At 48.5% G+C, this 13,406-nt stretch overlaps 1 protein-coding gene across 2 annotated transcripts in view; it reads right to left on the bottom strand.

Moving 5' to 3' along the window:
• The window catches only part of man1a2 (mannosidase, alpha, class 1A, member 2), a 111,603-nt gene that overhangs the window by 34,106 nt on the left and 64,091 nt on the right, over positions 1 to 13,406 (bottom strand). For both annotated transcript variants that reach the window (XM_084461569.1, XM_084461570.1), the window contains exon 6: positions 5,319 to 5,399. In XM_084461569.1, the coding sequence (XP_084317695.1) occupies positions 5,319 to 5,399 (81 nt within the window). The remainder of the gene's footprint in view (positions 1 to 5,318; positions 5,400 to 13,406) is intronic.

Here is a 13,406-nt window from a genome sequence, read left to right as displayed (position 1 = left end):
ATGTGCTATACAAACATTCTGATTGATACAGTAGATCAATTTCACCAACCAGTAAAACAAATGGTAAGGTCAGATTTCTCTCTCGGCAGAATTCCCAGATTGGGAGAGTGACTAATCCTGTTATTACACATATGAGCCCCAGAGGACACCCGCTGGTCACGCACGCACGCACGCACGCACGCACACACACACACACCTCTAGTGAATGAGCAGGGCCAGTGGGAGAGGGGATTAAAGTTCACTGCTGTCAGATCAATAGAGTGCCTGAGAGGAAGCAGGAAGAGAAACCCCCCATGAAACCTTCAATCTGAAAAAATATGAACGCTAGTGACCTGCTAGAGATAAATAATTTCTTTATCCTGTTTTTAATTTAATTTAATCCTTATGCATTCCTGCTGCTCTCAACATGGCCAGATTAATAGTGATTTTCACCCCTTTTAATACGTTTAAACTTGTTCTGGAACAACTGCTTTACAATCTTACGACAAACGGCGACTTTCTTGACTTGCAAAATTATGTTTTAAATTGACAAACATCATATGTGTACGGTCATGGCAGAGAAATTATGTTTATCACCATTAACTATCGTACATATTTTTTCTGAAGTAAGGTCCCATGAGATGGCTCTTCCTGCTTCCACTTAGTTAATGGTAGTTAACGGGCACGTGATTTAGTCACTTGTTTGCAGCTATTATATCACTAAGCACTACAGTGTGCATGGACATCCCCTTTCTCTGTCCCTCCGGCTCCATCACTGAAATCACTATTACTGTTGATCTGTGACGTAGGCCACTCTCTCTCTCTCTCTCTCTCTCTCTCTCTCTCCCTACCTTCCATATCTCTCTCCCCCTCTCTCTCTCTCCTCACTGTCCCAGCCGTTCTCTCTCCATCTCCCCTGACTCCGTGGCATCGTCTCCCTCCGTCTCTTCCTCCCCCATTCCCCCGTCTATCCCTCCTCCCCTCCCCCTCCCTGTCACCCCTGCCATACCTCTCCTCTCATCCCCTTCTCTCTCACACCCTCACTCTCTCTCACCTCTCCTTTAATCCCCCTCTCTTTCCTCCCTCTCTCCCTGTGTCTCCCTCTCTCTCTCCCTGTCTCCCTCTCTCTCCCTCTCATCCCCCTCTCTCTCCCTGTGTCTCCCTCTCTCTCCCTCTCATCCCCCTCTCTCTCCCCGTGTCTCCCTCTCACTCCCTGTCTCCATCCCTCTCTCTCCCTCTCATCCCCCTCTCTCTCCCTGTCTCCCTCCCTTTCTCTCTCATCCCCCTCTCTCTCCCTGTGTCTCCCTGCTCTCGGGTGCTGGGCCAGGCGGACTGTCAGAGGCCACGGTGTTCTGCTGTGATGCCCTCCATGTCTGACAGTGTGACAGGCTGCTAAACACTCCCCAGCCAGGGGACAGGCCTACAGAGGGTCTCTGTGAAGGACAGACAGGGGACAGGCCTACAGAGGGTCTCTGTGAAGGACAGACAGGGGACAGGCCTACAGAGGGTCTCTGTGAAGGACAGACAGGGGACAGGCCTACAGAGGGTCTCTGTGAAGGACAGACAGCAAAGCAGTGGGGGGGGGGTGAGTGGAGAGAGATACGGAAGGTAGGGAGCGAGAGAGAGAGGTGGTAGAGAGGGGGGCGAGAGATATGGAAGGTAGGGAGAGAGAGAGAGAGAGAGAGAGAGGTGGTAGAGAGATATGGAAGGTAGGTAGGGAGGGAGAGAGAGGGGTGGTAGAGAGGGGGGGAGAGAGAGAGAGGGGGTAGAGAGAGATGGAAGGTAGGGAGGGAGAGAGAGAGAGAGAGAGAGAGAGAGAGAGGGGGGAGAGAGATATGGAAGGTAGGTAGGGAGGGAGAGAGAGAGAGGAGTGGTAGAGAGGGGGAGAGAGAGAGAGAGGGGGGAAAGAGATATGGAAGGTAGGGAGGGAGAGAGAGAGAGGTGGTAGAGGGGGGGGGGGGATATATGTAAACGAGGGAGGGAGGGAGGAAAAAAAGGAAAACATGTTTCTTAGTGACGGGTTAAAGAGAGACGCAGACCGACATTTTGATGTGACTCAAGTCACAACATCCAGAGCTGGTCTCTCTGGGGTGACACCAGCGATGAATTCACATGGCTCAGGTGCCCAGGTAGCCAGGACAGCAGCGCCTCCAGGAGAGAGAGCATCTGCAGCTTCCCAGAACCCCCGGCTCATTATCACCCAGCGCAGGACCCTCCTCTGCTGGACCTGCCTCTCTGCAATCAGCTCCCCCATCCCTCCCTCCCTCCCCCATCCCTCCCTCCCCCCCAGAGGGGAGTCTGCAGGGAGAAGAGGAGGTCACGGCCTTGTGGCAGGAGGAAGAGAGAGAAGGAGGGATGGTGAGGGAGGGAGATTAGTAGCTGTTCCGGCTAGAGGGCAGATAAGAGGGTTTGGGAGGCATGCGTGGGTGTGTGTGTGTGAGTGAGAGAGAGAGAGAGAGAGAGTGAGAGAAAGAGAGAGAGAGAGAACTAAAGAGGGTGTGTGTGTGGTGTGTGTGTGAGAGTAAGGTTGTGGTGTGTGTGTGTACAGTTTGTGTATGTTTGTGCGTGTGTGAAAGAGAGAGGAGGTGGTTCATTAATGCCAGGTTAAGACTACATGATATTTTGGTCTTTCATGATGGTCAGATCAGGCCATCAAAGTTCCATAAATTCTTGCCGTGTCTTGGCCGCGAGCCAATGAGGCAACACCACACGGTGACCGGACCAATCATCCACACGGTGACCGGACCAATCATCCACACGGTGACCGGACCAATCATCCTCTGCTGTCTTTCACGACCAGGCGCATCATGGCGCTCAGGTAGTCAGGGAGGCAGGTCAAGAGACTGTCTGAACAGGGCTGTACATTGCGACATATATGTCGCATGTGCTATGAAAAAAAAATGTCTGTGCGATTAATTTATTTGCCCTGTAGCACGCGTGCGACAGACAGCGAGCCGCTTGTATGTAACGTTAGCGTTTTTTTCCGTGTTGAAGCCGGGAGGACGAGTGAGGTGAAATGAAGTGAGAGCAGTCAGGTAGGCGAGCCTATAGCTTCCCCCGGACCAGTAAACTCTGTTTGGGCAAGTGCCTCATGCAGTTGTCTGATCGGACAGTAAAAAATAGCCTATAGTTGAAGTGTGATAAATATGTAACGTTATCTAAAAAATACATTCTAGAAAAACGACGTGGAGCTACACATGCACCCAGTAGCCTAGCCTATGTTTGAGCCAAAGCGGAGCCTCCATCTATGTAGCTTACGCACTGCTGTCTGTCAGTCAGCAAGCATAATTGTTCAAGGAGACGGCCCACACCACAAGCGCAAGTAGCCTACAACATGTGAATCAGAGGCGCTACCCTGACTGACTGATTGACTGGTTGAACCTAAAGTTTAACGACACTAGCTTGCGTTAATGTTCCTCCAGCCACCTAAAAGTGCCAGTTAAAGCAACAGCAAATACAACGAAATATCAGTTAAGCGTAGCCTAATCTAGCCTATTATTTATGTAAGCCATGTAAAAAGGCAGTGATTGTGGTAGAAGACAGGACCAGCACAGAGTTGAGGGACAGGTGAGAGAGGAGAGGATAAAGGTTGAGAGGAGAGCAGGAGAAGAGAGAGGAGAAGGAAGGGGACAGGGCAGGGTGAGAGATTAGAAAGAGTGATGATTTAGAAGGAATGAGTATGCAGTTAAGCATCAATGGGCATCAAACATAACTCTTTTTTTTTTATTAAATAAAACATTCCATCTATTATTCTCACCCCATAACTCAAAATTAAAGAAAGCATATTTCATGTAGGCTAAACATGCTGTTTCAGTATACTTTTCAATTATATATGTCTCACGATTTTGTTATTTTCATTCTTTAAAAGTCACCAGAATACAGGAAACTAGGTCTCTGAAACTTTTTTGGGGAAGGACGCCCAGACACCTGCTTTGGTATAGAAATCCTCCTTATTTTGTCTGTCTTCAGCTTGGCACCACCACACAAGAAGATAACCCAAATCATGAAGACACCGCCAAATCAAAAGCCGGGAAAACCTAAAGATGCTTGTCTGAAAACATTTGTTATTATTTCATATTGTATACGTACAGTAACATCCCTTTCCAGGTGGGTTTAAGTGATGAACTGCATAACTTGTGTTCAGTAGAGGTGATAATGGACATTTTATACCTGTGATACAACTTTCTGGCTCTGTTTTACAGAACTATCAACCCCTGTAGCACCAGTGCTATGTGCTAAAAAAGTTAATGTACAGCCCTGCTGAAAGCATGTGTGCTTGTGCTCGGAGTCAAAGAAGAAAAAGAAAATAAAGAAAACTATTGTGGACTCGTTCCTGGTTGTTAGAAGAGGACAGTGTGGGCTGTCTATCCTTCAAGGAGAACTTGAGGTAATGGATGTGTTAACGTATAACGAACACTGTCATCCTATTGGTCAAGGTCAGGGTACGTCGTAGGCGTGGTCACAGGAGATGCCAGACTAAGCAGGAAAATACAAACAATTCTGACATGCTAGACTTTTCATTCGGGATGTTCCAGACGCCAAATTGCTGATCTTCAATTATGTCACACTACAAGGGGTTTCGCTGTTCCCCATGTTCATATTCGGGCCGGCGCTGAAAATTTTGTCTGCAGCGAAAAATCGGTCCAAAGTCGGGCAGCATTGGTGTGGTCTGAACCCGGTGTGTTTCCCTGGACACGGCCCTGACCTGCGGAGCCACTCCAGGTCCATGTCATGAAGGACGCTGTGATCACCGTGTCTCCCTCTCATCCGCTTCCCTCGCTCCGCTGCTTTCGCTCTCTTTGCGTTCCTAATCTGAACCCATTTATCATTCTCCTCCTCCCCTCCCCCCCCCCTCCTCTCTCCTCCTCCCCTCCTCCTCCCCCCCCTCCTCTCTCCTCCTCCCCTCCTCCTCCCCCCCTCCTCCTCTCTCCTCCTCCTCCTCACCTCCTCCTCCTCCTCTCTCCTCCTCCTCCTCCCCTCCTCCTCCTCCCCCCCCCTCCTGCATTCTCTTCAGCACAACAAAACTGGGTGCTTTATCAAGAGCCTGTCAAACACATACACACACAGGCACAAATACGTGCCTGCACACACATACACACACACACTTTAAATAGAGCACAAATAGACTTTAAATAGAACACATACTTAAAAAATTCACAACACACACACAAAAAGGAAACATATGGCTACAAACACACACACCTACCCACAAATACATACACGCACATGCAAGGACGGACGGACGGACACACACAAACACACACACACACACACACACACACACACACGAACATGCACAGACACACACACAGACATAATGATCCTGGGTGAGTTGTTACCTCCTGTCCTGAGAGGTAATAAGCAGCCAGCAGTCCTCCGATGAAGCGGATGTTGACCTCAAAGACAGACACCTCAGCGTTCTGCAGAGACAAAGAGAAGACATGATTAATCACACAGAAACACACACACACACATTGTCCTTCAAAACCCACAGTACCGCTACAAATACACCCTAGAAATGTCTCCCCTTTAATAGCGGCACACAGCTTACCAGCTAAGATGGATCGATAGATACACTAGGTACTTTATTTATCCCCCGAGGGGAACTTGCTATCAATAGCCTACCACCATTAACACAGCATCGCAACACACACCCAATTACCCCATTTACTGTATGCCCCTGCCCTAGCATCAGACCACAAACAGCCTGCTACCTGTAATAACACTTCAAACACAGCCTGGTACCTGTAAGAACACACTTCAAACACAGCCTGCTACCTGTAATAACACACCTCAAACGCAGCCTGCTACCTGTAATAACACACTTCAAACGCAGCCTGCTACCTGTAAGAACACACTTCAAACACAGCCTGCTACCTGTAATAACACACCTCAAACGCAGCCTGCTACCTGTAATAACACACTTCAAACGCAGCCTGCTACCTGTAATAACACACTTCAAACACAGCCTGCTACCTGTAATAACACACCTCAAACAAAGCCTGCTACCTGTAATAACACACCTCAAACACAGGCTGGTTCTTGCTGTATAAGACCACCCAGGAGAACAGGGGAGCAGCAAAGGAGATGAGCAGAACAGCAGCCCCAGTGGGTTCCACCCCTCATTCATTAGGTCGTCCTCAGACAAGCTTGACAGCGAAGTCTCCAATCCTCTCGGCCTTCCATACATCCAGCCAGTTCCGCAGAACTCTCCACTCCTGCGTCCCCTCCTCAGTACATCCACGTATGTTGGTGTGGGACGTCCTCTTAATCGGTGCCCGTGTGTTGGCTCCCAGAGCACCAGCTTGCTGGCTGGGAGTTCATGATGTCTGTGGTAGTGGCCAGCAAGTTTCATCCTCCTGGATGCCACTTTCTCACTCAGCTTTGGTAGCCCCCCATACAGATGCTTGTTGGTAACATGCTCGCTCTGGTTGACATTTAGCACCACACGCAGCATTCTGGTGTAGCACCCATCCAGAGACTTCTGCAGGGTGGGCTTCAGGGTCCAAGTTTCACAGCCGTATAGGAGGACAGACTCCACGGTCGCATGGAAGAAGCTCAGTTTGATGTGTCGAGGGAGATTGGAGTTCCCCACACTATTCATGCCATTCAGGGCCCTCCATGCCAGCGCTTTTTCACCTTAAGGTCCCGTTCTGATGAGTTGACCCAGGAACCCAGGTATTTGAAGTCGCTAACTTCTGCTAGAGCATTGCCCCCTGCTGTCTTGAGAGGTGGGTGGTCCAGGGGGGTGTTGTAAGTGACTGCCTCAGTCTTCTTTGCATTCAACCTGAGGCCAAGCCTGGCAAATTCTGCCTCTACTATGGTTCAAGAGCTCCTGCGCCTGCTCCACACAGTTGGACATCAGACAGATGTCATCTGCATAGTCCAGGTCTGCCAGGACTACAGCGGGGTTTCTTCTAGACTTCCTAGTGTCCACCTGTAGCACTCCTGCTAGGATGTCGAACTCCTCACTGTTGCCATCTGGGGTTACCACTCTGGCTCTTGTGCCCCTGTACATGGCCTCTATGGCCCGGAGTAGGTTAGGAGGGACCCCGAGGCCTTAAGGATTTTCACCATCATGCCTCTGTGTATTGAGTCAAATGCTTTTTTGAAATCAATAAAACACTGCTGTTAGGTTGTTCTTTTTCACCTCCTCGATGATCCTCCTTAAGGCCAGGATGTGGGCTACAGTGGTCCTTCCTTTTCTGAAGCCATTTTGGTTGTCCCTCAGTTGAGGGTCAATGGCATCTCGAATCCGGTTTAGTATCATGCGGTTGTACATTTTCTCTATGACACATGTCAGGCTAATGCCCCGATAGATTGATGCCCAGTTACCATGTGTGGCCACGGGGAGGCATTGTAGGAGTCTTGGGCGTGGAGTGGCTTTGCACCGGCAGAAGGAGGCTTACGCACTCGGCTCCTCTTTTCACCCTCAGAAGGGCTAGCCAGCGGCGGTAGCTGAAAGAGTAGCAAGCAGAAGCGGCATGCAGCATGCACTAACTACAAGCACCACTACCACAGATCTACTGCACTACGCATCACACAACCCTGCACAGTAATGCACACACTCAATGCACACACCCCTCCCTGACACTCTAAGGGCTGGGGAACCCCGGTACCTCTCTCTGAAGGCTGGGGAGCCCCAGAACCTCTCTCTGATGGCTGGGGAACCCCAGAACCTCTCTCTGATGGCTGGGGAACCCCAGAACCTCTCTCTGAAGGCTGGGGAACCCCAGAACCTCTCTCTGATGGCAGCATAAGCTCATCCAGCTCAAGACCAGTTCTCTTCCACCTCCATCTCCCCCGCCAGTTCTGCTTGTCGTTTAGGAGGAGAGGAGGCAGTAAAACACTCCCTCTGGCGCTCAAAATGGCTGCCATGTCTAAACAATGGGCCGGGTTTACACGCAGTCAGTGAGACCAGCGCCAATATGCTGCCAGGCACTAAAGGCTCAGATAACACAGGAGAAATGACAGCCATGTAACTGGAATAGTGAACTAGCAATCCGTCGTTCAGATTACACACACATACGCACACATGCACACACACACACACACACACACACACACACACACACACACACACACACACACACAATAAACCCTACAAATCAAGAATCATAGCAATCAGAGCCATTGAATAGTCCTTCACAAATAGGCCTACAGGGAAAGGCTTAAGTCATGTTACAGACACTGCATTCTAAGGCATGATTTCAATGCAGGGATGTGAAGACAGACATGTACTGTACATTATGAAGAGAATTTCCTTTCTTTATGAAGATCTTTTCACATTCCAGCTAAACATGTCATGTACTGTAATACTGAAACCTGTCAGAATTTTCCTTTGAAACCATAAACATGTTTCAGTGCTGAAAACCGGTTAATCATAACATCACTGCCCACACGGACAGATTGGCCAATCATCTCAGAAAACAACATGTTCATCCAGTAAGGTCCATCCAGGCCCTATGAGGTCTACAGGGTCTCCTGGGACCACCTGGCCAACAATGACTCACTACCCAACACAGCTGAACATGGCTGCTGTTTAATCACTCAGTAGTGGCAGGTTGTCTTTCTCTCTCACGCGCACGCACACACACACACACACACACACACACACACACACACACACACACACACACACACACACACACACACACACACACACACACACACACACACACACACACACACACACACACACACACACACACACACGCTCAATTATGGACTCATCTCCACAAAGACTGATGCTTGGTACATACCGTACACACCAACATTACTCACAGACACGCACGCACGCCGGCACGGATACACAGGTGTGTGTAGCCTATTATTAAACTTGACTAAGAGCCTTTAACAGCCTGCGATTCCCTTATTGTAGCCTTGAAGCAGCAAGAGAGTTGTAAATGGACGGCACTTATATAGCGTCTTTCTACCTTAACGGACAAATCACTTTACAATGGCCTCTCATTCACCCATTCAGGCACACACCAATAGCGGCAGGCTGCCATGCAAGACGCTAGCCTGCTCATTGGGAGCAATTTGGTGTTCAGTGTCTTGCTCAAGGACACTTTGACATGTGGACAGAAGGAGCCAGGAGTCAAAGTGCCGACCCTGCTTTGGACAAGCGCTGTACAGAACCTCCTGGGCCACAGAGCCCCCTGCCAACAGGACTGATACCAACACATGACCCAACTCAACACAATACACTTTTAAAGTTGCTAAAATACTTTTCTTTGTGATAAAATCCTAAGAACACTTCTGTAACATTTAAGCACCAGCGCAAGCTGCGGTGGTGCTGAAAGCTGCTTTTAGCTGACTTTAATGCTTTGGTCATGAATGCTAGGGCTAGTTATTTTGCTAATATCATCTCTGCAAGCAAACGAAACACGAGTGCTTTTTAACACCATTAATAGGATCGTCAGCCCTCCTCTCCCCTCTGCACCTGTGTCCTCTAATGATGACTGTAATAGTTTTGTTTTTTTTGTGAACAAAGTAGCTGAAGTGAGGGCGAGCATCACCCCCTCTCCCCTCCCTATTTGCCCAGCCAGGCAGTCTACTTTGAGCTGTTTCTCTAGTATTTCCCTGACTGAACTAACTGACATAATTAGTTCTATGAAATCTTCCTCAAGCCCCCTAGATGTTTTACCAACAACCTTGCTAAAGGAAGTTATTAGCTCACTCGGCCCCAGTCTGTTCTCTATTATAAATAGCTCCCTAGAGTCAGGCTCAGTCCCAGCCTATTTTAAGCAGGCGGTCGTCTAGCCCCTCCTTAAGAAGCCCAATCTGGACCCCTCCCTACCACAAAACTACCAGCCCATCTCCAAGCTTTCATTTATGTAAGGTTTTAAAAAAAGTAGTTGCTAACCAGCTCAACACCGTTCTAAAGAACCAGGATATCTTAGATAAATTCCAATCTGGCTTTTGAAAGAACCACTCAACAGAAACTGCCCTCCTAAGAGTTTCGAATGATATAATGATGTCCACAGACTCTGGTAACTGTGGTGTTCTGGTACTGCTCGACCTTAGTGCAGCTTTTGATACAGTAGATCATAGCATCCTGTTAGACAGGCTTAGGGAGTGGGTGGGCATCACTGGGAGCGCTCTAGATTGGTTCACCTCCTGCCTCAAAGAAAGAAGCTTTTCTGTCGCCGTAGGTCCCTTTAGGTCTGACTCTGCCCCCCTCTCCTGTGGCGTGCCTCAGGGCTCTGTCTTAGTCCCAGTCCTATTTGCCCTCTACATGCTCCCTCTTGGTCTCCTAATCAGCAAATTCAAGGGCATCTCCTATCACTGATATGATATATGATATGCAGACAATATCCAACTGTTTTCTCTTTCAAACCAGATAAGATTGAAAATCTCAGTGTACTGCATGAGTGTCTAGCTGCCATTAAGGAGTGGATAGCGAGCAACTACTGTACCTTCAACTGAAGACCGAAGTCTTGATTGTGGCGTCGGACAGTGTTGCCACTAGGGTGGCAGATCATATGGGGTCCCTTAGGGGAAATGTATGCCTCAACCTGAGGAACCTTGGTGTAACTTTTGATCAGACTCGCACCTGCTTTTTCCATCTGAGAAATATCGCAAAACTTAGGTCCATTGTTGCTCATGGTGAGCTGGAAATGTCTGTCCATGCTTTTATATCCTCCAGGTTGGACTATTGCAATTCTCTGTTCACCTGCTTATACAAAGCATCTGTGGACCGGCTGCAACTGGTCCAGAATGCCGCGGCCAGGCTGCTCACCAGGGCCAAGAATTCGTGCCACATCACCCCCATCCTGGCCTCCCTGCACTGGCTCCCTGTGCACCTCAGGATTCACTTCAAGGTCCTGGTGTTCACCTACAGAGCCCTCCATGGACAAGCCCCCGCCTACATCTGCGACCTCATCCACCCCTCTTCCTCCAGCCGGTCCCTGAGGTCGTCCGACCAGGGGCTCCTGGTGGTGCCTCGGACCAGGCTAAACACTAAGGGTGATCGAGCCTTTGGGGCGACGGCCCCTACGCTCTGGAATGCCCTACCCCAGGACCTGAGAGCCTCAATTTCTGAGAACTCTTTTAAAAAACTCTTGAAGACTCACCTGTTCAGACAGGCCTTTGGTGATCTGTAGCCCAACTATTCACCACCCCCAGGTTGTTGTCATAATTTTTTTTCTATGTTGATTTCGGAGCTGTGATCTGTATGTTTATTTTAATTCCCCACTGTAAAGCACTCTGTGCACTTGTGCTGAGAAGAGCGCTCTATAATTTAAGTTTTACTTACTTACTTACTGCAAATACAACTTGAAGGCAACTTGAAGGACCTTGAAACTAGGGCTGTCGCGGGGCACACAGGAAAACAAAAGGGTGGAGCCACACCGTGGTATGCAATGTAATGCACATTTGTTGTTGCTATTCTACAAGGGCTGATGTTTTGTTGCTATATTTTATATATATACAGCCTATTCGTTTCAATACCAAACATAGGTTAGGCTACACAGTAGCAATATCACTCAATCAATGGAAATGTTATTAAAACACAACGTTGCACACAATAGAGCCTAGTAGATTGAATTAGCCTAAACAAATCTCTATGGAGGCTACAGTACACACTAAGCATAATAAAGCCATTATAGATAGAAAATAAATATAGGCTAAAGCCATGCTTTTTTAATGGTTACCAAAGAAAGACATGACAAACTAAATTAAAAGGCCTAGTAATTTCCTTTAGCCGTGATGAGAATGGTCACGGTAGAACTGAAAAATCCAAACCCATTTTAGCCTATAATTGAACAAGAATAATATAGTCTTGATGGAAGACTCCCTTTGACATTAAAAGACTTAATACTGTTGATAACGTTGCCTTTTCTCATTGCTAGAAGAAGGCCTGAAGGATGAAGTCATTCTATTAAAAGAAAAAATGCATGGAGGCAGAGTAGTGACACTTTTTTCCTCTTTCTACTTCCAGTGATCAGCATCTCCCTATAACCCTTGGTGTGCATTTATTTTCTACACATGATAACACTCATGTATAAAATAACTGAACAACTGAAGCCTGTTGTGCGTGGGAGAGGCGAGAAGGCGTTGACTATACGGGCCCAGCTTTGCAAGCGAGGGGGAGAGAGGCTGCGCAGCTGTCAGAGACTGACAGAGTGGTAGAGAGAGAGAGAGAGAGAGAGAGAGGGGGGGGGGAGAGAGGGAGAGAGAGAGAGAGAGAGAGAGGGAGAGAGAGGGAGAGAGAGAGGGAGATAGAGAGAGAGAGAGAGTGAGAGAGAGGGAGAGAGAGGGAGAGAGAGGAGAGAGGGAGAGAGAGTGAGAGAGAGTGAGAGAGAGTGAGAAGAGAGAGAGGGAGATAGAGGGAGAGAGAGAGAGAGGGAGGGAGAGAGAGAGAGAGAGAGGGAGATAGAGAGAGGGAGATATAGAGAGAGAGGGAGGGAGGGAGAGAGAGAGAGAGAGAGAGAGGGAGGGAGGGAGGGAGGGAGGGAGAGAGAGAGAGGGGGGGAGGGAGAGAGAGAGAGAGAGAGAGAGAGAGAGAGAGAGAGAGCCCGTTGCTTGGATCCTCCAATCACATTCAGGGCTGTAAAACGATGTTCCTGTTTCACCCGTTCACACACATAACGGAACCCAGGAAAACACAGCAGGGGAATCTCGTTTTGTTGTCTCGCCACCAAAGCTGTTTTCATTATTACGAATTTATCTGACATTAAATACACACAGGCTATAATGTAATGGGAAAAACCCTAACATAAGAACAAATAAAATAAAGTCATCAAAAAACGTTGGTTATGGCGGTTGATGCGGTGGGCTGCGGAGCCCAGCGGTTGTGCTGCACCATGACAGCCCTGCCTGAAACCCTGTTTGTAATTTGGGAAAAAAAGTTCTCACCAGTCTTCCTCTTTGGTTATGAAAAGGAAAGAATCAGGATTCGTTAGACCACGAGCCTGTAAGCCTCTGAGTGTTCTCAATCCTCTTCAGAGTCAAGACATTACAGCTAATGTGTAGTCTCTGAATTTTGTATACTGTTCGTGCTGTCCCACGTGACTCATGGTGTAATGTCCCTGAATGTTGTGTGTACTGTTTTGATTTTAACCACTGTGTACCAATTTTACCATTGCAGGAGGACTGCCGACGGAAACTAGCCTTTTGGCTAAAATCGGGTGCATTTACACTATGTGTTTAATGTATGTTGTCCCTCTTAATCAAATAAATAAATTGAAACTGAAACTAACCTGTAGCACTGATGGAACACTGAAGTTCCACACTGAGCTGTTCAAACCCCATCCACCCCCCCTCCACCCCTTCTCTACCCAGTCCATGTGTGAGCACTGCAGTCCAAAGGTCAATTATCACCCCCCCACGGCCCTCAGATACCCCCGCCACCTAGCCCCCCCTCAGATACCCCCACCACCTACCCCTCCCTCAGATACCCCCACCACCTACCTCTCCCTCAG

This window comes from Borostomias antarcticus (assembly GCF_949987555.1).
Source record: "Borostomias antarcticus genome assembly, chromosome: 2".
NCBI lineage: Eukaryota > Metazoa > Chordata > Actinopteri > Stomiiformes > Stomiidae > Borostomias > Borostomias antarcticus.
This window is presented reverse-complemented; position numbering and strand designations above follow the sequence as displayed.